This window comes from Eutrigla gurnardus, assembly GCF_963514095.1.
Source record: "Eutrigla gurnardus genome assembly, chromosome: 16".
Classification (NCBI taxonomy): domain Eukaryota; kingdom Metazoa; phylum Chordata; class Actinopteri; order Perciformes; family Triglidae; genus Eutrigla; species Eutrigla gurnardus.
The window spans coordinates 22,765,923-22,793,915 of record NC_139927.1 but is presented as its reverse complement, the minus strand read 5'-3'; the positions used below and the strand labels follow the sequence as shown (position 1 = coordinate 22,793,915).

At 42.5% G+C, this 27,993-nt stretch overlaps 1 protein-coding gene across 1 annotated transcript; it reads right to left on the bottom strand.

Moving 5' to 3' along the window:
- Positions 1-11: 11 nt before the first annotated feature.
- ddhd1b (DDHD domain containing 1b) lies at positions 12-27,966 on the bottom strand. The gene is made up of 13 exons (XM_084031061.1): positions 27,040-27,966; positions 24,295-24,471; positions 24,070-24,198; positions 23,152-23,299; positions 22,966-23,075; positions 21,121-21,227; positions 20,586-20,842; positions 20,294-20,366; positions 19,845-19,994; positions 18,131-18,195; positions 17,683-17,861; positions 12,674-12,931; positions 12-3,810 (listed from the first exon to the last, which is right to left on the bottom strand). Exons 1-13 carry the CDS (start codon positions 27,698-27,700, stop codon positions 3,629-3,631), a joined length of 2,496 nt encoding a protein of 831 aa, XP_083887187.1. The 5' UTR covers positions 27,701-27,966; the 3' UTR covers positions 12-3,628.
- Positions 27,967-27,993: the final 27 nt, after the last annotated feature.

Below are 27,993 nucleotides of genomic sequence, written 5' to 3'. Positions count from 1 at the left end.
TGACTGGTCTGATCAGCTTCATGTTACCAGCTGAAAAAGCCTCTTGGCATCTCACAAGGATTTGGCACAGTTTTATTATCAACTAAATATTAGAAACAAAAGGTCAGCCCTGTGATTATCAAATATGACGATCAAGAATAGTAATGGTCCATTTACAACACTATTACAAACATGCACTGTAGCTGCAATGATGCTAACTCCACATGTTTCCACATGTAGTCCTGTACTCAGTATGCTTACTCAACAAACTAGTTTTACTGGTACTTAGGGAATCAAGAGAATCTTTCACTTTTTGGTTTGGCCATTCTGGAGTACTGTAGAAACATGGCAGTGCATCATGGTGGACTCAAAAGTACCTGCATACGATGTAGATGTGAGATGTGTCACAATACAGTGCCAATGTAGACCACAAAGGCCGAACTGAGCAGTCTCTGAAATACGACAGATTTCCTGTTTATGTCACAAGCTGTCTCTGCCCCTACCCTTTGCCTCTCCCATCGCCTAGCAACCAGCTGTGGTTGACAAGAAAGAGCATAGAAGAGGTGACTAGCATTATCTGATCAAAATGGCACCAGAGATCATATTTTATTCTTTTCATTTTTATATTGATGGATGCTTCATGATTTCAGGCCGAGAGCGTTTATTCTGCTGCATCTCCTGCTACTGATTCGCTTTAGATGCCATGTTGATTTAAATCCAGTCATCACTGCCGCGCAATGGATCTTGGGACACGTTGAGCCATGAAGGATCAGTTGGATCCTCTGAATCAGGAAAAAAGGCTGAATCTCTGGGCTGCAGTGGAATGAGTCCTTGAGATGGAAGAGCCTTGTCTCAGCCTCTGGGACTATTTCGGACTTCAGATGAAGCCTCCGAAGAGTGGACGCTGATCTGGGACACAGTATGAGGGCTCATTCTGAACTTACCAAAACACAATGGTTCTTTCTATTGAATTCTGAAAATGATTTTCTGCCAAATCCGACACTGTTCCTTTAAAACTTGTAGATCAGTGACATCTTCTGTCTTGGCTCATAACTCATAGTGGTCCATTCCTGCCACATGACATCAGGTTACTGGGGCAAATTGTCCTTTTCAGTTACTTATCAAACATCTCAAATCCTGCCGAATCCTACTTTGAACAATTACTCAATTAAAGTGCCTTTTTATGGAACTACAGAACTGCCAAGAATCACTTCAATCACTTTAATCTCTCATGTTGTTGGGCCTCAAACATCTGAAATCCATATTTTATTCTCGACCCATTGTTGCAAACTCCGTTTGCACCATCTATTCGACATCACTCTTTAAAACAGTTAAAGAGGGACATCTGCCCGTGAGTTTATTTGAGCTGCTGTTTCAATATGTTTTCTTAGAGGAAGCATCATGTAACATGCCCAATTACAATACCTAAGTGTTTCTCAACATGGATCCCAAATCACCTAAAGTGTGTTTTTGACACATGGCTCATGTCCTTTGTTTTAGTTTCACTGTCAGTCAGACTTTGGACTGAATTGGCAGCTCTGCTGTCAGACCAACACTGACGACTCATGTAAACCTGGTTACACCGATACAAGATTCTTGTTTACGTGTATGAAATCAAAAAAACGAAATTTCAAAACCAAAACCGACAACAGCCTAGTTACTGAAGTGCATGTAAACGCAGTCACCCCGAAGGCAGCATTGGAAAGACACACAACATGAACTGTGTAGAAACAGAAGCTGCTGCTGCTCTGCTCACATGCTGCTTGTTGATTCTAGTTGATGCTACACTCAGGCTCTGTTGCTCAAGTCTGTTTTGGAGTCTTTCTGCCCTCCAGTGGTCAAAATCACTAATTGCTGCATTCAGATTTAATGTCAGTGGTCGAAAAGTCCAAAAATGACGTCTTTTCCTTTCCTCTTGGCCTTGATGGAAAACGTCATGAGGTGAAGGAAAGATGAGAAGGAGAACTCGTACTGTAAGTATTGAGGAAAAGACGACTGCGGTGCTCAGAGATTCCCACTGGACATAGCTGATGATTGACAGCTGATGATTGATGTGGGTCTAGGTGGCAAAACTACAATGACGTCCACTTCTCCCCATGTTGTTGGTTCCATAAACAGCATCAATTATGCTGCTAGTAAACCACACAGACCAACAATGTTCATTCACACATGGCATACTGATTAAACTGTCTAATATCAATATTCCCTATGTGCAATAATGTGAATTTGACCGTTAAGTTATATGTTGCCATGTTTACCTGTTAATTGTTTATTGTGGGCCTATATTGCCTTTTTAACTTGTGCTTCTTGTTATTGAACTAATTCTCCCATTTCATGCTGGAACATGTAAATGCCCTGCCGTGGGACAAATAAAGGATTACCTCATGTTAAATGTGGACAGTCAGCTCACATATATTATTTATTTTCCGAGGTTGGAATTAACATTAAAATATGGAATCTAGGCTTTCAGTAACAAAAGAGTTTACATGATACATTAAGTTATTAAACGTTTGAGTTATGGAGAAGTGTTGGATCTATTTCCCTCCTTTTTGGAGATGTAATATTTGTTTATGTTGATGATGAATGTTGCTTATAAGAATACGTTTTTTGACAGTTTGCTGTAGTTACATTTCATTGTTTTGTTATTTTAGTTAAATGTTTTTATATTTGTAACATGATTGTAAAATAAATACAAATTTAATTAAATGGTTATTATCCCTGTCCACTAAAACAATTCCAATTACTTTATTGTATGGAAGATTGTCTGTTTTAATGAACGGCCAAATCGTGCGTCACTTTATATGTTGCTCTCGCAAGGAATTGTAGGGCGGCGTAATCTCCTTTCCTTTGGTAAAGGATGGTCCGCTGTTTCCTACGCTAAAGGAGACATTAAAGGCAGCACTGATGCACCTTCCCGAAGCAACTTAACCAGCTCTTATCATGGCTACCACTTAGAAACTAAGTGTCATTATTTCCGTGAGGAACCTTCCTAAGCAAAAAAGGCTTTTCGACCGCAGCCCTTCTCTGCAATGTAACCTAATCTTATTTGAGGGATGAGATTATGAGAAAATGTTTACACATACATACAGATATTTGACACAAACAAAGATTAGACCTGGATTAAGTACTGGGGTTGTCTCTATGGCGACAGGTTTAGCAACACATCCAACAGAGCTCTATCATCACACAAATAATGTTGGTTAGGACGTCAAAGCCGGACACAACTGACAGAAGGCCAGTACGTCTGGAGCAAAGGTCATATTCAGGTGAGTAAATTGTGGTTTGTGTGCTGGGTCAATTCATTGTTATCAACCATCTGTGGATGCAGGATGTCTGATCAGTTAAAATAATGAAACGCTTAAAACTATAGTGACAAATAAACATTGAAGTGTTGTGGGGTTTAGTGAACAATGCAGCCTTTAGATTTAAGCCAAACCAATCAAATCAAGAATGAATTCAACTTACAAATTTGTACATGTCCAAAACCTATACCTAATAATACATTAAATAATATATTTACATTAAATATTTCACAATTCAGTTGTTTTATCTGAATGAAGAATGAAGGAGGAGACTTCATTCTTTCACTTTCTATTTCCAAAGGTGATAACAGAAAGTGGTGTAAAGCATCCAGGTGTCAGTCTGACTCTCAGGTCTCTGGGTTGTCTTCTGCAGGTTCAACAGCCTCTTGTGGTCTGTACATGAAGGTCAAGAGGAACAGAGCCACATCATAAGAGCACCAATAGGCTGTGTGTGAGGTCACTGCTGACCAATAGCGACTCTCCACCAGGCCCTCCCGCAGCTCGAAGTCGATGCGTCTCTCCAGCTCCACTAGGACAAAGAAGACAACAGATTAGTGTCCCTTGAACCCTGGTGGACACCACTCACGTTGTTTGATTCGTTTGTGTATGTTTGACTGGCAGAATTTGCTGCTTAGATAAAATAAGATATGATATGTAGGAATTAGGGTCCACCCAGAATAGTCAACGCTTTGATCTAAGCAGCCTGAGTCAACAGACCATTTCACAGTCGAGTAGCCAATGACAGAAACGTGGTAATGAAAGAAAGGAATGTTCATGAATAAATATGTCTATTTTTAAATCAAAATGCTTACATGAATTAATTAAAGCACCCACAGGATGGAATCAACATGGGTCCTGCAGGATCTGAGGTTTGACTATCAGTCTCCCAGGTTTAACAATCAGTTAGAGTCTACATTCAGTATAAGCTCAACTCGCTCTACCTCTGAGCCACAGCCGCCCCTGTCGCAATGAGTCTCAAAGGCAATTAAATAGATGAAAATGTTACAAGTACAAATTCAACATTCAGTCAGAGTCTCTATGTAAACGTCTCTAGAGTCTCTAAGGTTCAATGATCAGCCTCTATGGTTTAACAATAGTCAATCTCTAAAGCCCTGATTATGCTTCCGCGTAGTGATCACGCAACGGCCACGCAGTTGCTGGGAGACCGTAATGGTTCTGCGTTGGGTTTACGTGTCGAAATGCAATTCAATGCCACACCGGTAAAGGGCGCTATGTTTTTTGTAAAGACTGACCGACCGACCGAGACTCTTGACGTATATCGTCGTTAGCCACGTTATAGCCTATTTGTTTACCTTCCGGCTTTAAACGTCCACAATTTTTCAGAACTTAGTGTTTTATTTCTTTGTGCAAAAGCGACAAGGTGCAAACAATAAAACGAGGTGAAAACAATAAAAGTAGTCTATTAAAAGTTTAAATGGCGGTGTTTATGAGTGGAAACCGGAAAGCGGTCTCCAGCGGATGTAGTTAGCGGACCAATCACAGCCAATGCCGCTGCGTTGGTGTTGTGTTGGTGTTGCGTCGCCTCGACGCGCGTCTAGGATTTTTGGGAGGTACACGTCAGGCCCTTGCGTTGGACGTAAGGGGGGTCCGCAAGGACGTAAGGGGTCCGCAAGCCCCCTTGCGTTGTGTCGACGCGGAAGCATAACTTGGGCTTAAGGTTCAGAATTGGTAAGGCAGATCACTGTGGCATCCTGCTGCCTATACAAAAAAAAGGCTCAAACAGGAAAAACCAGTTACTGGGGAAATTCACAAGTGGAACAATATGGCTGATAAAGTCCTACAGGACTACTTTGATTCAACTGACTGGCAGATGTTTGAGGAAGTATCTGATGGTGACATCGAGTACACAGGCTCTGTCATTGGTTAAAGCAGTAAATGTATTGATGACATTGTACCCATGACCTCCATCTGCACTTACCAAAAAACCCTGGAGTGTACTGTGGGCCTCGTCACCAACAACTAGATCGCCTAGAGATGAGGTGGAAACACTGGCCAGCTGGTGCCAGGAAAACAACCTCTCTCTGAACGTCAGCAAAACTAAAGACATGATAGTGGACTTCAGGAGACAGCAGAGCGACAGACACTCCCCCATCCACATTTCAAGGTTTCAAGGTGCTTTGTTTATACACATACAGTGTAGTGTATTCTGTTTCATATGCATTACATTATATATAATTTTATTTTATTCTCATATTTCTATGCCCTATTTTGTTGTTTTGTTTATAATAGGTGAGGTTATCATAAGCCCCTATGGATTTCATGCCTCTCCTTGCACTGTTTTGTCTCGTCTGTTTCTGTTTTGCATTTAAATTCTTAATTTTTTAATTCTGTCAGTGATTGAACTCAAGATTATCAATCAGTCAGAGTTTCTAAGGTTTAACAATCCGTCTCTAAAGTATAATAATAGTTCAGAGACATTAAGGTTTAATAATCCCTCTGTAAGGTCTAACGATCAGTTTAAAAGGCTTAACAATCAGTCAGTGCCTCTCCGTTTAAGATTATGCGTCAGAGTCTCAGGGCCCTAGTTTCGTGGCCCAGCGCAGGGTGGCGCAGGGTGGCGGAGCCAGTGCAATGCAAGTTTCGACCAGCCTTGCACCAAGATGGGTGTGGCGGAGCAGCAGGGGGAGGCGTCACAGATTCAGCTTGGCGCAGCGGAAGTTTCGTGGCAAAAAGCCTCGCAGAGACTGCACCAAAAGCCCGCCAGCTCCGACCTGGTCTACTCTTGGCGCAAGGCGAATTACAGCTGGCGGAGTGGCAGTTTGGCTCACCGGCGGGCAGTGCGCACATGTCACCAAGACCTCACAGGTTTCCACAGTTCCAGGCACATTTAAATGCAATAAATGATCACAACAAACACTATTTAATGCAACTAATTGAATCAACACGTGAATTTATATCTATACAGATTGTCCCGTCACATCTGACATCAGATCAAAGGCGGATGGCACGCGTAACGGAAACTCAGCCCAGCCAAAACATCAGTTTCATCCTGGGAAAAGTTTGGCCGTCTGGCGCTGCTGCTGCTGCTGTCTTCTGTCCATCACCGCCGCTAGCCATTTTGGTGCCCTAAGCAGAATTCCTTTATGATGCCCCCCCGACCCGAAAAACAGTGACCGACCCTGCTTGCATCCCGTCCGAAGGTCTTTTGCTGCATGTCACACCTACCTCTCTCTCTCCTGTTTTTCATATCTATCCACTGCTAATAAAATGTGTCTATGCCTGAAAAAATCTTTAAAAAAAAAATACAGCAGCTCGTGCCTGGTCTCCCGCCTTGGCAGCCTGTTGTCCTTGTCGTGGATAAACGCGCAACTTTGCCGTGAGCTGGAACCGGAGTTTGGGCTGCAGCTGGTCTGAGCGGCGTCCCGCCGTTCTGGTGTTGGACGGGGAATCCGGTGCAGCTGTGGAGCGCAGCCACCATTGTGTCTACTGCTGTGCACCCTGACCCTGTTTTGTGATAGACATGCCTAAAATGTGCGTTAAATTTCTATAGTGATATAATATCGGCATTATAATTATTATAACTATGATGATTTTTCATAATATTTTTGGTGTCCCCTCAGCACTTGGTGCCCTACGCACAGCGCGTGATGCGCGTGTTTGGAGCGGCGGCGCTGCTTCTGTCATTGGGTTGTCAAGTGACGAAACTTGAACTGCACCTCGCCTGGTGCATTAAAGGTGAGGAGAGGAGCTCATTTGATTGGTGAAGATCTGAATCGGCTGTGTTAATCCCACTCCACGCCTTGTCTCCTCCTCGTCTCCCACTCACGACTTCTTCTCCTCCCTCTTTCCCACTTGCGTGGGTGGGAGTGACGGGAGGAGTGCCTGCACCAGACTGCACCGTGCACGAAACTTGCAAAGTCCCGTTGGCGTGGCGCAGGTGCGCCCCGACTGCGCCTGGTCTACGAAACTAGGGCCCTTAAAGTTTGAACCATCAGTCTCTTGGGTTTAACAATCAGTCAGGGTCTCTAAGGTTTAACAAACAGAGCATCAGAATGTTGACATGGCCCTCCTATGAGATGACAATACCATCAACAGCCCTAAGCCAATTTGAGTTTGAGACCACTGATATAAGGTTTAAAAATTGGTCAGTTTCTCAAAGGTTTAACAATCCCTCTCTTTGGGTTAATAATTAGGTGGTCCCAAATTATAAACAATTAGTCTCCAAGGTTTATTAATCTGTCTCTAACGTTCAACAATCAGTCAGAGCATCTTTGGTTAAAACTAATCAGTCATTTTCTAAGGTTCAACAATCAGTCTCTAATGTTTAACCATCAGTCTCTATGGTTTTACAATCAGTCAGAGCTTCTGGCGTTTAAAAATAAAGGTTTGACAAGCATTCACAGCTTCTCAGGTTTAACAATCATTCAGAGCCTCCATTTCAGAACCCTGCCAGAAGCTTTACATTATACATTACATTACATTATCTTTGACATTATAGGGCTAGATCCATTATTTTTGGCGTTATTTAAGAAAAAAAATGTTTTTCAGCCCAGCTGTATGGACGTTTTTAGTTGGAAAATTCAGAGGCCCAGTGGACCCCTTAGATTTCAATAGAATTTAATAAAATGTATCATGGAAGTTGAATTTAGTTAGTGTAAAAACATTATTATAGGTACAGATTGATTTTCCAAAAAAATGAAAAAATTGGGGCAAATGATGCACCCTAATCTAGAGCCTTCAGCATCTCAGGTAGAACAGCTTCTTAACTACATCAGAGAGCTCTGACAGAAATATGGATGAGGCTTCCTTAAAACTGCATCCTACACAGATTATCGTGTTGGTGGGTTCATGAGTTTCCACCAACAGACGATATATACATATATGATTGAATCGCAAAACAAAACAAACATATAAATGATGATTTCTAAAAAGTCTGAAATCATTGTTAAATCTTCTGAATGGGAGTATGGAGTGTGCTAGGCTGTGCTAACATTGTAGCTGCTCCATCAACACTCAATATAAAGTTATCTAGACATAAATAAGGCATCAAAGTTGTTGTTTGTACCATAAAAGGTCTATAGTATATACACATACCTGTATACAAATAGTTTGGTCTCATCTCCGTCCTAATATGAGGTTCTATCACAGAGCTATTTGTTTCCTGATTCTAATTCAACAACATCAGGATGTCAGTGATAACATGAGGAGAATCTCGCTGCTAGGCTTCAGTGACAAGGTGTCACACAAATTTCTCACAAATTTTGCACCATTTGCAGAATTCATACCAGCTGGTGGCACCCAGTGGTGATTTGAGTCTATTCACATCTTTACATTGGCTTTGAAAGGAATTATGCTGTGTGAAATATTGGCTTCAAGCTTGGTGAGAACACAGCATGGTCTTTTGGAGGGGTCTGTTTCTTCCTAAACAAATATTGTATATTTGAACTACAGCCTATAGAAATGTCATTTTATTCTCATGTTTTACTTGACATCATCACATCATTATTGTTGGAAATCAAGGTTTGCGTCTATAATTCATAGATGAGGATTGAACTGTGTTCAGAACATCAATATGTGAGATTCTGCTATGTAAAACATACATTCCTTTGTCAGACATTCCAGCCACTCACTGCACAGGTGGGTCTGGCAGAGCTCTTCTCCTACCCCATTTTCCTTTTGGGGTGAAGGAGAATGCTTATAGTTGACATGTATCTGTGAACTCGAGACTCCAATTTTGATTCTCCAACTGGATTAGAACCCTCTGTCCCTTTTCAACAAAAGCATGCCAACACTGTGAGTCACCCTCTTGCTCTGAAAACCTCGACCTGGGAGCACCTTCTCTCTTTTCTGACAACTTCGACCTGAGAGCACCTCTCTTTTTCCTGCACCTTCTGGCCTGGAATGTGACCCCCTTCCAAGCAGCGAAGGCAAGGCAACGACCACTGAGGCCCATTCTGGCCTTCCACCTTAAGCCTTCTTCTCCCAGGACACACATTCATTTCCAGGCAACACGAGCCAGGACAAGGACAACAACCTTTCTTCATAAGGATCAACAAAGGATCCCCCTTTCCATGAGGACTGGTAACAATCTGGACATAGCTTAGGATAGAAATTCATAAACATGAGCACAGAACTAAATGTGTTAACATTAGTGCTGTCAAAATTAGCACGTTAATCTTTGCGTTAATTATGAAATATTTAATGCGTTAATTTTTTTTAATGAAATTAACACAGCTGTGTTTTGTTTACTTCCCGTGGCGGCTGACGTAAGACCTATGACGACGTGTGCCGCAAAGCTGTTAGCCATTAGTTTTTAATGGAGTTCAGCGTAAGATTTTGGCTGAGGCTGCGGCGTCAGCGGGGAGGGGGGGATCGTGGCGAGTGATCGCCGAGCAGTTTTTTAAAATTATCCCGGTAATTTGTCTGCGTGAGAAACACTAGATGTGGCGTGTGCTGCTTTGTCCTCTGACAATGTAAACAGACTGGTCTGTCTCAGTAACTGGCTGAATGTAAAGGAGGACTAAGCTGAATTGTTGTTCTATGGAGTGTGATGGGAATTTTTCATTTAGTAGTTCATTATAGTATAATTGGTAGTTTGAGTAGTTTTAACTCATACTATTCCAAGTGTCATGAGGTAACCTGTATTCTGCACTTATGTCATGTCATGTGTTACATGAGTTGTGAAATGCATCTTGTGACACCAGCACAGCTGGCAAGTCAATATGGATCTATGGACACTGATGAGTGGTTCAAACACCACATCCTGGACAAAGTCTTCCGTCTACACAAACAACGGAACAATGCTTCTCTGATGACATCACAAACAACTATAAAAAGCCCTTCTCAAGACTGAAGAATTGGTCAGACTCTTGAGGAGTCTGCCCCTATCTGGCCAGATAGTTTGCTCTGAAGCTGTATGTCGGTGATGCGGTCCGCTTGGACACCCTGTTTGCGAGGGCTTTGACTTATTAGACTTTGTCTGTTTACAGTCTGTCTGTAGCGACTGCTAGCCTGTTTTTGGACTCTTTATAGAATAAATTACTAAAAGCGCTGTTAGGAGTTGTATTCTTATTTCTCATCAGGTGATCATAAACTGATTTCCACCACAAACTTGGCGACGAGGATGGGATTGGACGTGTGATCTGGACTCCGTCGGATGGACAGGAGGCCGTATTCCTCCCCAAGGGGTGAGAAGCTGCCCTCCAGCGGAGCCCCGATTGCCGATCCAATCCAGTTGAAAGGACAACAGAAAACGCGGTGAGAAATTTTTAAATTGTCTAAAACAGCCTACAGAGTCAGAGCGAAAGAATGTTGAATACGTATTTCTCACAACCACTGAGAGTTGTTGACAGACATGTCATAGTTAAACCTGTATTTATTCGTTAGTATACGCCAGTGAATCCTGGTAATTCATTGACGTGCACAGCTGGTAATAATGAGACAGATAACTAGGGATGGGCAACCGTTGTTGTAAGGGGAGACAAGCGCGAAGAATGAAACGGGGAGCCGTGGTTGCAGCGTTGTCTTGGCCTTATAGATTTCAGACCGGTTGCTGCAAGGGATCCTAGGGGGGAATATAGCGCTAGCTGTAAAGTGTTGAAAGCCGCAGGAATGAGAACAGTACTGTAAAGAACAGCAGAGCTCTTGGAGGTACATGAACAGCACGGATTTGTATTCACTGATATCAGTGGATAGAAAACGCTGCTCTGTCCCAGGTTCCTCCGTCACTATGGGCCACTCATAAATATGATGTGGGACTCATGAAAGGCGCCGCACTATTGATAGTGCACCCCAAATTTTATTATAGGCCGTGCCTTAAACGATACCCACTCAAACAAGAAGCCATCGATGGTATAAAAATTATATTGGAACCTTTATTAAAATTAGGCATTATTGTTCCATGTGTGTGCACACCTATTTTCCTAGTTAAAAGATTTGTGACAAAAACCAAATTGACACAGTAGCGCTACTGACAAATTTAGACACAAGGCTAGCCTGGAGAAAACTCCAAATTGTAAAAGAAGTAATCTATTTGGGACATGTGATCACAAGAGGGGCAAATCCCTCCCTCCCAAATGTATTGCAGCAATTCAATCCATGCTGAAAACAATTGATGACGTCATACTTTAGGTAGTGGATCCCAAAATGACTTAGAAAGAGGTAAAACTCTTAGCGCGCATGACAAACTGACTTGGACTCTCGAAGCTTAAAAGTTTTTGACGGCTTAAACTTTGACTTCTTTATCTCAGGCCCCGACTTTTGGCCTGTCTAGACTAGACTTATCGTTCACTCAGTTTATAGACCAGAAGTTTATTATATTTTACATTTAAATATCCATTATAACATACTTTATTCTTAAGAAGAAACAAAGCGATTAATTGCGATTAATTATGGCAAATTGTGCAGTGATTGACAGCACTAGTTAACATTAATGCTTCAATGTGATTTTGTTTGATGTGTTGTTTTGTTAAGATGTTGTATATCTACACTACCAGTTCAGTTGGTAGATTATATAGATGTATTTAGACTTAGTGTTTTACTGTTTAATAAACCTTTTTGAACAGACTGTTGTCTTTTAATAATATTGCATAATAAATGCATGCTATCAACCTCTGCTCTGCAAATAATTCCAAATTTCTACAGACGTAATAGCTATTAAAAGGTAACTTTATTAAAAATCATTAATTCATTATTAATCAAAGTTCCAAATAGCCATAGTAGATAGTCAGCATATTCAATGAGACTAAATTCAATTGTGAATTTGCTATTTTCCCCTTTCTAAAAGGGTGGTGCCCCAAGAATGATTTGATATAAATCATATCATCATCTTATTATTATTAGTTATTTTAATAAAAAACATATTCCAAGTGTCACCCTCTGCTGGCCCCAACATAATTGGTGTCCCGTGTTATCATCATCATTGGTTATCTTCCTGGTCAAGTTTGCCATAAGTAAACTCTGTTCTTGTATGGATGTCATTAGTATTGAGCCACTGGTTCCTACACATTGTGTCGGAATCACACCCTCTTCACTTCAGCAAGGCCAAGCAGGGCATTGGAACAGAATCAGAGAGATTTTTGAATGAACTTAATGAAAAGTGACTTCAGGAAACAGTCGTTGGGTTTGACCCTGACATACAGCTGCAGGTGTGCAAAATAAATGTGGAGGGACAATTTAACGGGGGGTCTGGGGGTGCTTCCCCGGAACATTTTAAACAGCATAAAAAGTTACAAGGGACTGAGCTGTTCCACTGAAATTAATGATTCACAACTGAAAGTGAAACTGACAGACAGATGCGCTGACATTGGACACTGTATAAGTGGGGGTCCAAAGTAATAATTTAAAAAAATTGAGGACTTGTCCCGCCCTCATACATTGGGTCCGACACCCATGGCTGCAGGTACGTTTCTGACCAAAAGCAGTGTACTTACAGGAGGCACTGTCCATAATGGCTGAGGTGGACTGGGACATGACGGGCTCCACCTCCGGCCTCTCCTCCTCTATGTCTTTGTCCTTCTCTTCGCTCTCTGCGACGGTCGCTCCTTTCTCTCCTGATTCCACAGGTTCAACTTCAGAGGCTCCACCCTCAGAGTCAGACGGCTCCTCCTCTACTCCACCAACCTGGCCGCTAGAGCGGGAAAAGCGGGAAAACAGGATTCCTCCGATTCCTTTTCCAAGACTGGCAGCACCTGAGGGGATTCATGCTCAAGATTTATGCTTCATATACTTCTCTCATTTCAGTTATCAATACAGACTCACGCCAGTATTCATGTTAGATGATGTGCGGACTGATCACTAGGCCGTACAGTCATTAATGTACCCTGACAAGAAACACCACCTACCTGAAAAGACTAACTAAACCCTACAATGTATCTGTGTATTCAGTAGTGTTGTTAATTGGGTCCAAATCTGGACATTTTAAGTATGTGAATTCTATATATAGTGTTTTGAATATAGTGACTTGAATTCAGCAAGTAACCAGGTTACTTTTATGGAGGCAGCTTTAGTCACCAACAAAAACAGACAAACAAGTATTTAAAATGATTCAGTTCAGAATCGATGCATCATCTGATCAGCTCTTCTGATCAGAAATAGAGATACCACCAATCAATCTGTATCACCAATCCATATCAGCTGATCAGTGGCTGTATGTGCACCCATAACCTAATCAAGATTCGACAACTTCAGCAAAAAAAAACAAAAAAAAAACACATTTACAACACAAAGTTGCCCTGTGGCTGAGTAAGTCTGTAAGGGGCCGTTCGGTATTTATGGAAAGAACCACTGGAGGAAAAGGGGGGGGGGGGGGGGGGGGGGTGTTCCTTATAATAGTCTTTGTTGAGGGGTGGGTCACCTAACATTTTTTAGTCGGTTTGGGGGAGAGAGAGAGTTCCTTAACTTTTGTCATGAAAAACCTTTCAAAGTGCTATCAGGATTAGGAGGTTTCCTAATCCTGATAAGAGATCAATGCGTAGAAAAGCACCGCCTACTGACCAATCAGCTCTCTTGAAGATGGCATCAGCATTTGTAAAAGATCTTGTGGAGTTCGGCAAAAAAAGAAGATGCTAGGTGGATCTGGGATCGGGTCTCTTAGGAGAACTAGACTGTTCAGAGACTGATGTTTTATATGAGAGATACAGATTCTCATCGGAGGGCATGACTTTTCTGTGTCAGCGTACAGCCTACTGACCACTTTGAATTATGTTTTTAGATTTATTTTATTTGCTCCCAAGTCAATTTAACACCGCCGGGATTGAAGTTGTAAGAATGAAGCTGATACTGTCAAACACCACGTTATAAGAATACATCCAAGCAACACATTCATTTGTTTAAAGTTATATTAATGGCCTTTTATTGCGGGAGGACAGCGTGAGAGTTAAAGGGAAGAGAGAGAGCAACAAAGGACAGCAGGGTGGATTCAAACCCAGGATCGTTGCAGGGAGCCTCGGTACATGGGGCACTAACTCTACCACTGAGCTATCAGCACAGTTAACATGTTGATTTAATCAGTCAGCTCTAGTAATCCCCTTATGATGGGGCAGTCATATTATAATACTATTAACTTACGGAGCATATGTTCGTCACACGATGCTGTTGATGTGAAATATTAATAACTGACCATTCGTCACTCAATATTTGTGATGTGACATTGATAAATTGTCCGGGGATCATATTAATTCTGCCATGTCGATTGCAGGGTCATGTCAAACTAAATGATATCGCTGGGAGGATTATGCATAAAGTGATCAGAGGTCCGAAAATTCCTGGGTCTTAAAATAAATAACGTACAGTCCCTAAGTAAGTCAGTGATCAAAGTGGCACCATGGGTCAGTCCAGTGTCGCCTACTACGTTTTTAAGCGGTGAGCACAGTCATCTCATATCGCATTCAAAACTCGAAGCGGACACACGGCCATCACTGCTGCAGTCCAGTCGAGCGTGACGACTTCAATCATCTGACACAGTGATGGACGGGACGATTCAGGCAAGGGACGACCGCCGACGTGGCGGTGGCCGGGGAAGACGCGTGCCGTGGCGGTGGCCGGGGACGACTCACGCCGTGGAGGTGGCCGTGGAGGTGGCCGGGGACGACCCGCGCCGTGGCGGTGGCCGGGGACGACAGGCGCCAGCCGTGGCAGTGGCCGGGGACGACCCGCGCCGTGGCGGTGGCCGGGGACGACAGGCGCCAGCCGTGGCAGTGACCGGGGACGACCGGGGACGACTGAAAGTTTTATTAATATTGACCACTCAGGGGCGCTACAGTAATTCAGACATTTTTGGCCATTTTAGCCAATTGTAGGCTTTGTATTTTAACGAACTCCTCCTACAGCGTTGATCCGATTCATGCCAAACTCGCTGAGACTGTTCTAGAGGCCTCAACGATGCAAAATCATCGAAAGGTCTTACATAAGTCAAAGGGCGTGGCCAGGACGGCGTCCTGAACTTGGACGAAATTCATGCTTCGACCACAAAAATCTAAACTGTTATACCTTCAATGTACATTGTCTGATATGATCAAAACTTCATATGTTTGTCAAGAATCCAACCCTAAACACATCCCAACTGCAATATTGACTCACAATGAGAGCGCCACCTACTGGCAATAGAAAGTTTTAAGTTTTATACTTCAGCGAACTCAACCCAGCAGCTTTATCAGATTCACCTCAAACTTGGTCATCATGTACTCAAGTCTTCAATGATGAAGAATCATCAAAAGGTCTTGCATAAGTCAAAGGGCGTGGCAGGTACGTGACGTTTTTGCCAGTGTACAGGAAGTTGTTGTAACTTCAAGATACAACGTCCAATCTTCTTGAAACTTGCAGGTTATGTTGACATCTCCTAACCTGAAAGTTATATCAAAATTGACCACTCGGGGGCGCTACAGTTAATCACCCATTTTAGGCCATTTTTCCCATTTTACCAATTGTAGGGATTGTATTTTAACGAACTCCTCTTACAGCGTTCATCCGATTCCTGCCAAACTCGCTGAGACTGTTCTACAGGCCTCAACGATGCAAAATCATCGAAAGGTCTTACAAAAGTCAAAGGGCGTGGCCAGGGCAGCGCCATGAACATGGACGAATTTCATGCTTCGCCACAATACTCTAAACTGTTATAACTTCAGTGTCCATCATCCAATCTGGTTCAAACTTCTCACGTTTGATGAGAGTCCCACCCTGAACACGTGTGCACTGCAATATTGACATGAGTTCAGAGCGCCACCTGATGGTACCTGGAACTATCATGTTTTTACACTTTTACCGCTCCTCTGAAGAGAAAGATCACCTTTAGCTTTGACGTACCCGCATGAAACTTTGTAGGTACGTAGAACATGTAGAGATGTACAAAAAAGCCTCTTGGACCCATAGCCTAAAATGTACAGGAAGCCAGCCATTTTGAATTTAATGTGAAATTTTAACCGATCTTTCGCCTTTTGTATGCAGTATTTCAACGAACTCCTCCTAGACCGTTTATCTGATTCCTACCAAACTTTGTGAGACTGTTCTAGATGCCGCAATGATTAAAAATCATCAAAAGGTCTTACATAAGTCAAAGGGCGTGGCCAGGACGGTGTCCTGAACATGGACGAATTTCATGCTTCGACCACAAAAATGTAAACTGTTATAACTTCAGTGTCCATTGTCCGATCTTTTTCAAACTTCTCACGTTTGATGAGAGTCCCACCCTGAACACGTCAGCACTGCAATATTGACTCACAATCAGAGCGCCACCTATTGGCGACATGAAATGTCATGTTTTTACACTGTATAAGGTCCCAGTGTCGTGGAACTTTGCGCCCCAGTCGAACGTGATGACTTCAATCATCTGACACAGTGATGGACAGGACGATTCAGGCAAGCGACGACCAGCGCCGTGGCGGTGGCCGCGGACGACCCACGGCGTGGAGGTGGCCGGGGACGACCCACGCCTTGGCGGTGGCCGGGGACGACAGGCGCCAGCCGTGGCGGTGGCCGGGGACGACTGGGGACGACTGGCAACGTGGCGGTGGCCGGGGACGACCCGCCCTGTGGCGGTGGCCAGGCCAGGCGGTCCGACACGTCAGGCGGCCGTAGCACTAACCGAGTTACGTGCCATGCGAGGGCCCGTTATCACTGCTCGCAGTTTTAATTATTATTACTATTATTGGTTGTTGTTATTAATTCACTGTACGGTGTCCTTGCGGGCTCAGCAAGGCGCCTATAAATAAAATGTATTATTATTATTACTATTTGGTGAATGAGGTCTTATGACCACACACAGTCAGAGGTGGGTTATAACCTGTTACATTTATTCCGTTACATTTACTTCAGTAGCTTTTTGGATAAATTGTACTTAAGAGTAGTTTAAATGCAACTTACTTTTTTACTTATAGTCAAGTACATTTGTGAAGAAGAAACACTACTTTTACTCACATTGGGCTACGTTCCCCAATTATTTTGCACAAACATGTCAGCACGCAAACGTGTGATTTGTTCTTACCCAAGAACAAATCCCAAATAAGAAAACCTTGGTGAATACCAGAATCTTTGTGAAACTGCATAAACGGGGTTTAGGAACAAAATCTTGTTTAAAAATAAAATTCCTCCTAAGAACGCTTGGTGAATGAGGCCCCTGTTTCTGAATACCCAGGTATACCGTAATACTGTAATACCTCCCAAGCCTAGTAATCTCTAACATGACACTAACATGTCTGTATGTCTTCCATCAGCTTCCAGCGGCCTATAATGTTTAGTCTCCACACGACATCTGATGTATAAAGGAAGAGTAACATTATGCTGTCAGACCTGGAGAATAATGGCTTCTATCCATTTGTTGAGACTGTCAGCTGCTGGCCTTGCTCCTGTTTTCTCAGCTCAGATCAGGTACACAGTGCGGGTTGAAAGTGCTGATTTAATACAGGAAAGAATATGACTCTACTTGTACTACTTCCTGTGTGCTCACCCATGATGCTGGCTTTGCCGAGGCTGGTGATGGACTCTCCGTAGTGTCGTCGGGCTTGAGGCGGGGAGGTGCAAGGGCTGGGGATGCTGTCTGAGTCTGACACCGATGCAGTCTCCTTCGGGGGGTTGAGCAGCGTGAACCGGATCTGATCATACGGCGTTGGGCTGGTGGTGTTGTACCTGCACATCACATCCACATCAAGCTCAGGTCACTGAAAGATGTCATCCTCATTCTGTCTGCAGCTGTTCTTTTCATTAAATCACCCAAAGACTGCAACATGATACTTATTATACCACTCAACTTATATTCTACATTCTATTGAGCAACACAACTATTTCACAAATAACAGATCAACAAAGAGAGAGAGAGACAAAACAATCCATTAGATCATCACATTCACTGCTGTGGTTCATTAACAAGCAGAATATTATCATGTCATTTTTCTCACCAGTGGATTTGAACAGGTACAATGTTACTATAGTGCTTTAAGATCAGAGGCTCCAATCTGTACGCCTGAAACAAATAAACAAAAGTTATTTTTACACATTTTATTTGAACGCATTTGTCACTCTGTCATATCATGTTTATTGTTTTGTTGTGCATAATAATAGAGCATCCATTGAAAGGTTTTGATTCTGTTTGTTATTCATCAGGCTACGAACACACTGAGACACGTCCTTGGTACGGTGCGTCGTCGACCAGCTGATGATAAAAAGGAGAAAAAGAGCATAAAAACATACATGGAGCTGGAAGCAACCATTTCTCTAATCGATCCTGCCATGTAATGTATCCAGTATGAGAACTGACATCCTAACATTAGCCAACACTCCCTTGCAGACGGCGTGTCAGTGAGGCCTTACTGTCAGGAGCCCTGTGTTCTGAGCTGTTTCTGGGGCTGTGAGGTCCAGGCCCTGCAGGGGGCGCTGCAGGGCACTGCCAGAGCTTCCAGTATCCTTCACAGTCATTATATAATGTGCATCTTAAAATCACCTGCTCTGACTTGCCTTTATTATATTTAATCATGGATTTTCTTTAATGATCTGCCTACGGTACTTTTGTTTTGGTTTTCTATCTCTAAGCATACAGAAAGCCACTTAGTGAATCTTTTACTATTAATTAAGGAGAGGGTGTATGTCATACATAGTCACAGGAATACTGCTTTTCATACTAAGGTGTCGGGCATACTAATAAATGTCAGTGTTGTGGTGACTAAATATCATGTTGGTGAGGATTTTCAGGTGCAGCCAGTGGCTGAGGGTTGGCTAATGCTATTCAAAATGCTAAGCTAACCAAGACCATTATCACAGTAAACAGCCAAATTACCTCCAATAACAACGCATGCAACGAGCTGATTAATCACGTAAACATGTTGATGAAGTTTCACTTAGAGTTTTGCTGTCTATTAGGGGGTGAAGTTAGATTGTTTAGACGTTGCAGCTGCTTTGCAGCTATGGCTGCTGTGATAAAGGTAGCTACAGCTGCTGTGATAGGGATATACTGTTTCACTTTCTTCCAACAAATGTACTTATTGTAAGTCGCTTTGGATAAAAGCGTCTACTAAATGTCCGAAGTGTAAATAACTTTAGCTATGAATGTGACTGTTTCTGCTGCTCTGACGACTGAGCGCTTCATGACCAACGGGTGCAACTTCATCAGTCAGTTACTACTTACTTACTCACTTACTTACTCACTTACTTACTTACTTACAACCTTCCTTCTATACTTACTCACTTACTTACATCCTTCCTTCCTTGCTTACTTACGTCCTTCCTTACTTACTTCCTTACTTACTTCCTTACTCACTCACTTACTTACTTACTTACTTACTTACTTACTTACTTACTTACTTACTTACTCACTTACTTACTGACTTACTCAGCTGCAGAGCCTGCTGGCCCTCTACGGCGCAGCCAAAAATATATAGTTCATCTTAATTTAAAAACACTAATATCAATCTTTCATTGTCTGTTCCTACTATAACTACCGACATCAAAACAGGTAGGAAGTGGTTTAGCAGTAAAGCCCGCCTCTTGCTAGATGTGATTGGCTGCCAGGGCCAAGTGTGACAGTGACGTTTCTAGCCACGCATCTTGGTGTGATCCATGCCTTACTCATCTCTGAACATCATAAAGTGGATGATGGTTGTAATCTATGCAGCTCACCACGGGGTCAGTGGGATGGAATATGTTAAAGAGACGTTTGCAGATAGATGTGGGGAGGATGTGGCCCTGCACACCATTGTTTCCAGGTCGGATTCCTCGCAACGCCAAGAAAACAGCCAGAGGAGAGCCCATGCAGAAGAAATTTTCTACCTGCAGCACAAAGAACAGGAGGAATTCAACATGAGAGAATAAGAGACAGCCCTACCTGCTGCTACAGAGCTACTCATTGGCGAGTTACATGTGGCTGTACTGAGTCATACTAACCGATCAGTCTTTTAGTACGACAGTTTGAATCAATCAGTTAGAAGTATGAATCAGATCAGAGTTGTAGAAGATTTGTAGTTTGACTCAGATGGTTTGTAGTTGTAACATATCTAGGACACATTCTGAGCAGGAGATTAATGTTGACAGTTGACAGATAAGGACAGTCAAATATTGATTAACTTTACCTTAAATTTCAAGGCCTGCACTGCACAAGACAAGGTCCGCAGACCCTGGAACTGATGCTCCAAGTCCCTCAGCCTGAATGATGGACAGTAGATAGAGGTGAGAATGACTGATAGTTGGGCAGTGTTATTCCACATTCAAACTATGGTATGGTACTAGTAAATATTACCTCAGCTTATGCAATACAAAAGTGGACACAAACTGGCAGTATCACTGAAGTATTGGCATCTTTAGGTCCATTTCATACCAAATGCATGTCCTCACCTATTCCGGACCAAACAGCGTGTGCAGTACCTGAGGCGTGTGAGTCTCAGCTGTTCCTGAAGGTGGCGCTCCTCATCACTCAGCCAGCGGACCTTTGTCTCCTCTGCGTCTGGCGCTTCTTGATGATGAAAGTGCACTGGGTCCCAGCCTGTCATGATGTCGAAGGTGATGACGCAGCCCAGCGAGTGCGATACAATGGACACCTTCCCATTTTTCTCAAAGTCTGGATTTCGCGAGCAGAAGAGTGAGTAAAGACGATTCAGCTCGAGAGTCAAACCCCTGGTTATCTACATGCAGACACAGACACACACAAAGACATTTGATTGAAATAGATCTGGTTATGTTTGATGAGTCTTGATTCATCATCTATTCGTTCATAGTCAGGCAGTAAATCATATGATTTATATATGGTGCTCTAGCCATGGATTTAGTTGTGGCTGAGGGAGTTGATTTGTGCTCAGGGGACTAACAGTCCAGCAGGGGTCAAAGTGCAGCTGTGAGGAGGCACAGCGATGCTTAACTTAAAAGGCTGGATGTGAGTTGCGTATATTCCAGTCAGCCTCACCTCGTCTCTGTACAGAGGGCTTGTGTAGTACATGATGTCCATGGCACTGCTGTTCAGCATGTCTCTAAGACCTCGCACTTTATCTGGGGTGATGGAGTCCACGGTATCTGCAGAGACAACACACAGAAATGTACTTACTGTATCAAACATACATATAGAGAGGTCCTCGATGTGTACCCCATTATTTTAGAATAAATATGCACGGTAGTCAATGGGGAGACAAATAGTACTTTGATCCCATTTTAATTGTACCATGAATTACAAAATTCAAAGTACAAATTATATTTTACAAGTCCAGAAAGTTCCAGTTTGTCTTCGTATCATTTAGTTTAGTGTGAAACCGTCAGTGAACTTCATCTCTGTGGTGGAAATCAGTTTATGATCACCTGATGAGAAATCAGAAATACAACTCCTAACAGAGCTTTTAGTAATTTATTCTATAAAGATTCCAAAAACAGGCTAGCAGTCGCTACAGACAGACTGTAAACAGACAAAGTCTAATAAGTCAAAGCCCTCGCAAACAGGGTATCCAAGCGGACCGCATCACCGACATACAGCTTCAGAGCAAACTATTATTCTGGCCAGATAGGGGCAGACTCCTTAAGAGTCTGACCAATTCTTCAGTCTTGAGAAGGGGTTTTTATACAGTTGTTTGTGATGTCATCAGAGAAACATTGTTCCGTTGTTTGTGTAGACGGAGAACTTTGTCCAGAATGTGGTGTTTGAACCACTCATCAGTGTCCATAGATCCATATTGACTTGCCAGCTGTGCTGGTGTCACAAGATGCATTTTACAACTCATGTAACACATGACATGACATAAGTGCAGAATACAGGTTACCTCATGACACTTGGAATAGTATGAGTTAAAACTACTCAAATTACTAATTATACTATAATGAACTATTAAATGAAAAATTCCCATCACAATCTCTGGTCTCACACAACGTACCTCACCAACACGCCCGTCAGCTTGTCTTGCTAGCTAGCTAGCTAACTTAGCTAAATTCCATCACTAAAGTAATGTTTTCTAGGTAACTCAGCTACCTTCCACCAGTGAGACCAGTTTGATCCCCAACTGAAACATGTATTTAGTAGGCAAAGAAAAAAAATGGCTTCGTTCATTAGCGTAGCACTGAAGACAGTTTTTCTTCTGTCCACTGTTATTTGCTGTGCACATGACACGACAACAGTAGTGGAGAAGCGAGTGCGTGCCATCTTTAATTAATGGGTACAACAAAAGTGAGAAACCCAAATTGGTATTGATCCTATTGACGTGAGAATTGATCTTCAAAATTGAGATGTGGTATCAGTAGTATCGATATTTGGTGGTCGATCGGCCCACACCTACTCACTAGCATGAGTTATGACTTAGAAGGGAAGTGAGTAGAGGGACTCGCCCTTCAGTCTGTTTATGTTTCGTTCAGGTAATTAATAAACGCATTCAGGTGATGCCGTCGCCCAGTTTAACACGTATCACATACAGTTTGACACAAAGTGTGAGCTGATTACCTGGCTAACCACGCTAAACCAACTAGCATGCTACAGCTGACAACATCTGGTGCATTGACAAAGCATTGTGGATAAAACTCCTGGTGTGTAAAACAAACATCCGGGTGCACCGGGAGGATTTTCGCGTAGGCAACATCCTGTCGCGAAGATTTCTGGTATGAAAAAATGTACTGTATCACCCCTAATCAGGGATGATTGTAAATGTTTTTAATTCATTTAAGTTAACTGCAGGTGGAGAAGGGGGTCGATAAATAGAATCGTGTAACACATTAAGGACCCTTTGCTGTACCAAAGCAGTGATCCTGTGTAGAGATGAGCTGAGCTGCAGCATACCTCCATCCAGAGCCAGCTTTGACCTCCACTCCACAGGAAGGAACTCTACGTGCTCTGTGGCGCGATCAGAGAAGTGCTTCTCCTCCATCTTTCTGGCAGCATCTCTCATCCTACAACACAAAATAATAACTTGCTTTTTTACTTTATTCCCATTCCTTGTTCACTTGTCTGTTCTCGCTATCTCACATGCTGGTGTTCCTGATGATGCGGCCCTGGTCCATCTTCTGGCCGATGCCGTGCACCACGAAGACAATGTGTGTAGTTTCAGGTGGGGTGTCCTCAGGTGCTGCCTCTTCCACGTATCCCCGATGGAGACGCGTCCCACTGCTGGAGGCTGACAACATGAGAGGGAACATTACTACCTGATAGGGGTGGGAATCACAATACAACAGTATAACGATGCTTAAGTCCCAATACCATCTTATTGTGTACTACTATACTACTACCAACACCAAATGCAGTTGGAACCCAAGGGCCTGGGCTGTACCAGATTTCTGCCTAAAAGCCTATTAAGGCAGTTTTTTCTCGCCACTGTCGCTGTAACACTTGACCCTGGATGACTTTGGGACTTTGAAAATGTATTGACTCTGACAATCATTAGTGTGTTCTAGTCCTGCTCAATGTGTTAAGTGTCCTGAGATGACTTCTGTTGTGATATGACACCATAAATAAAATTACATTGAATTGAATTAAATTATTGCCATTTTAAACATTTTGCAATTTGCAAAATACTGTATGTATTGATTAAATGGGAGTATTGCTGTAACATTTATTGTGATTATTTAACTTCTTTCAACTGCAAATGTTCATCTGACTTTGATATTTTTTATTGCAGCATAATTAGTCTGTCAGTAGAGCAGACAGACTGACCAACATTCCATCTTTGTTTTGACCAACTTCCTGTCGATCAGCTGATTTACCCATGTAAATTCCAGCACCATCTAATGAACTGTTGAATAATTGTTGCCAAAAAATTGAACTTGTATTTGCAATATTAATAGTTTATATAATAAAAGATCGATATTGCTACCAAGGACAAATTCGTCAGGAGGTCACTTTGAACTGAATGACTAAACAAGATATTGTTGTCATTTGTCCTTGTACCTTTGGAGAAGCCCAGTTTCTGAGTGACGGTACGTGCGATCTTGGAGGTGGTGGCGTCGCTGTACAGGTACACCTCGTCCACACTGTGCCAGTCCACATGACTCCTGCTCAGCTTCAAACTGTGGATGGCTGGGAGGCAGTCACACAGGGATTAACGGCAAGTGACACAATTCATCAAGCGAAACACACACACACAAACACATCTTTTGTGTCTATCATCCGTACCATCCTTGCTGTCCACTGTGGTGGTCATCACCTCCATCTCATAGGTGTCCTTCATCTGCTGCCCCCTGAAACGGGCAAGGTGCTCCATCTCAATGAGGTCGCTCTCGTCCTCCTCCAGGGGAAGCCATGTTCCATCGATGAACCACTGACCCCTCATCACAGGAATACGGTCTTGTTCTGAGGGATGATTACCACAACAGCCTCTGCTTTATTCATTCACTTCCTGTCTAACCAAGAGACACTTTAAATTAAAGAGGGAGCACAAAGCAATATGAAGACAGAAAGTGGTGAAAGGTTTACAATTAAGGGAACTGCAACTGACATGCTGATTACATTATTTATATGTCATCTTGATAAGTAATGTATCATAAGTAATGTATCATTTACAATCAATCAATAGGTTTTTGAAAAGTATTTGAATAAATAATCCATTCGTTGTTTAAATCATTTATCAAACAAAAATGCAAAAAGTCATATATAAGATCAGACATTGTTTGATGTGTATTTTTCACAATTTCCTGACAATGATTAAACTATTGATGGAAATAAAACAAATGAATCGATGATAAGAGATGGCAGAGCCAGTAACTTGACAATTGACAAATGGTCTAATTTTAGCAGGAAGATGTTAGACGCTACAGCGATGGCAGAAACAGGAGCGGAGCTAACAGTCATGCTAACAGCAGGCTTACATGGTGTGATAGTAATAATACTGGTGGTGTTACTGTAACAGTTAATGTAATAGTAATAATACTGGTGGTGTTACTGTAGCAACTAATGTGATAGTAATAATACTGGTGGTGTTACTGTAGCAGTTAATGTGATAGTAATAATACTGGTGGTGTTACTGTAGCAACTAATGTGATAGTAATAATACTGGTGGTGTTACTGTAGCAGTTAATGTGATACTAATAATACTGGTGGTATTACTGTAACAGTTAATGTGATAGTAATATTACAGGTGGTGTTACTGTAACAGTTAATGTGATACTAATAATACTGGTGGTATTACTGTAACAGTTAATGTGATAGTAATATTACTGGTGGTGTTACTGTAACAGTTAATGTGATAATACTGGTAGTGTTACTGTATCAGTTAATGTGATTGTAATAATACTGGTGGTGTTACTGTAACAGTTAATGTGATTGTAATAATACTGGTGGTGTTACTGTAACAGTTAATGTGATAATACTGGTAGTGTTAAGGCTTGATTATGCTTCCGCGTAGTGATAACGCAACGGCAACGCAACGGCCACGCAGTTGCTTGGAGACCGTGATGGTTCTGCGTTGGGTTTACGTGTCGAAATGCAATTCAATGCCACACCGGTAAAGGGCGCTATGTTTTTTGTAAAGACTGACCGACCGACCGAGACTCTTGGCGTATATCGTCGTAGCTTCGTTATAGCGTATTTGTTTACTTTCCGGCTTTAAACATCCACAATTTTTCAGAACTTGGTGTTTTATTTCTTTGTGCAAAAGCGAGAAGGTGCAAACAATAAAACGAGGTGAAAACAATAAAAGTAGCCTTTTAAAAGTTTAAATGGCGGTGTTTATGAGTGGAAACCGGATAGCGGTCTCCAGCGGATGTAGTTAGCGGACCAATCACAGCCGATGCCGCTGCGTTGGTGTTGCGTTGCTGTTGCGTCGCCTCGACGCGCGTCGAGGATTTTTGGGAGGCACACGTCAGGCCCTTGCGTTGACGTTAGGGGGGTCCGCAAGGACGCAAGGGGTCCGCAAGCCCCCTTGCGTTGTGTCGACGCGGAAGCATAATCCAGCCTTTACTGTATCAGTTAATGTGATTGTAATAATACTGGTGGTGTTACTGTAACAGTTAATGTGATAGTACTGGTGGCATTACTGTAGCAGTTAATGTGATAGTAATACTACTGGTGGTGTTACTGTAACAGTTAATGTGATAGTACTGGTGGTGTTACTGTAACAGTTACTGTGATAGTAATAAAACTGGTGGTGTTACTGTAGCAGTTAATGTGATAGTAATCATACTGGTGGTGTTACTGTAACAGTTAATGTGATAGTAATAATACTGGTGGTGTTACTGTAACAGTTAATGTGATAGTAATAATACTGGTGGTGTTACTGTAACAACGAATGTGATAGTTATAATACTGGTGGTGTTACTGTAGCAGTTAATGTGTTAGTACTGGTGGTGTTACTGTAGCAGTTAATGTGTTAGTACTGGTGGTGTTACTGTAGCAGTTAATGTGATAGTACTGGTGGTGTTACTGTAACAACTAATGTGATAGTAATAATACTGGTGGTGTTACTGTAACAACTAATGTGATAGTAATAATACTGGTGGTGTTACTGTAGCAGTTAATGTGACAGTAATAAAACTAGTGGTGTTACTTTAACAGTTATGTTGATAGTAATACAACTGGTGGTGTTACTGTAGCAGTTAATGTGATAGTAATAAAACTAGTGGTGTTACTGTAACAGTTAATGTGATAGTAATAAAACTAGTGGTGTTACTGTAACAGTTAATGTGATAGTAATAAAACTGGTGGTGTTACTGTAGCAGTTAATGTGATAGTAATAATACTGGTGGTGTTACTGTAACAGTTACTGTGATAGTAATAAAACTGGTGGTGTTACTGTAGCAGTTAATGTGATAGTAATAATACTGGTGGTGTTACTGTAACAGTTAATGCAGCAGTACCTTTAGTAGCTGCTACTAGTACTAATATTGTAACAGTGTTATGGTTATAAATCATGAACATACTCACGGTTCCAGTAAACAGGGTAGCATTCCTTCTCCTTGATGTCCACTTCGTAGAGTCCCCCTCGGACACACACTGCCTCCACACTGATGTAGTCCTGGTCCGTCAACTCGTCTGACACCGCCTCGCTGCCCGGCTGGATCTCGTCGGACTTGGCTGCCTCCTTCCCGTCGGCCTCATCTGGATCTACTTTGTCAGGGTTCTGCTCACTGAATCTCCTATAGACGACCTCGATTTTTAGAGAGTCGTGTCCGATGAAGGGTTTCCACGTCCGCTTGTCTTCTTTGTAAAACCACCGCACCTCCTCCGGTCCAAGCTCCGTAACGATCTCACCGCGGTGCCTGGAGCTATTGGACCGTATGCGCTTCTTGGTTGTGACATTCCCGTCACTTTCGGTGTAGTTCGGATCAATTTCCAGATACGATGAAGCCGGATACTGCTCCCCAGCCAGGCCCAGCATCATGCCGTCCTGGGGTAACAGCGGCAGGTGTCTGTCCAAGCCGGGCTGCCCCGGGTCTCTGTCCCTGGCAACGACACCGTCTCCGACCGGATTGTCGTCGTAGCCGGACACGAACACATCGTTTGCCATATCCCATTCACTACTGCTAACAGAGTTATTCTCCGAGCTCTGTTTGCGAATCGGCGCTTGATCCTTCATACTGCTCATGGTTTGGCCTCAATGCATGGAAATCATTAGAAATAACAATAATGTCCCTCCCGTCAAACTACCACACCAATTGTTTCTGTAACATCTGTATCCCGAACCGTTCCCTCCTCGACAATCGTTCTTAACATTATAGCAACAGATTAGATCGGATTGACCCGGACTCTTTAAACCAAACACGTACCTCCTGCTTTCCTGCCTTTTTCACGTTTTTTTCTTGATAACTGCTGGAATAATCAGTGAACGGTCCTAGCTCGGATGGTAATCTCAGTCGCTCCATATTGTCAAGTTAATGA

What these genes read in the sequence shown, in the direction of transcription:
- ddhd1b (XM_084031061.1), bottom strand. Translation starts at nt 27,700, where the DNA reads ATGAGCAGTATGAAGGATCAAGCGCCGATTCGCAAACAGAGCTCGGAG. An exon ending in ATCATCAGGAACACCAGCAT is followed by an intron (nt 23,076 to 23,151) that starts GTGAGATAGCGA and finishes TTTGTGTTGTAG; the next exon opens with GATGAGAGATGCTGCCAGAA. An exon ending in CTGAGACTCACACGCCTCAG is followed by an intron (nt 20,367 to 20,585) that starts GTACTGCACACG and finishes TCCATCATTCAG; the next exon opens with GCTGAGGGACTTGGAGCATC.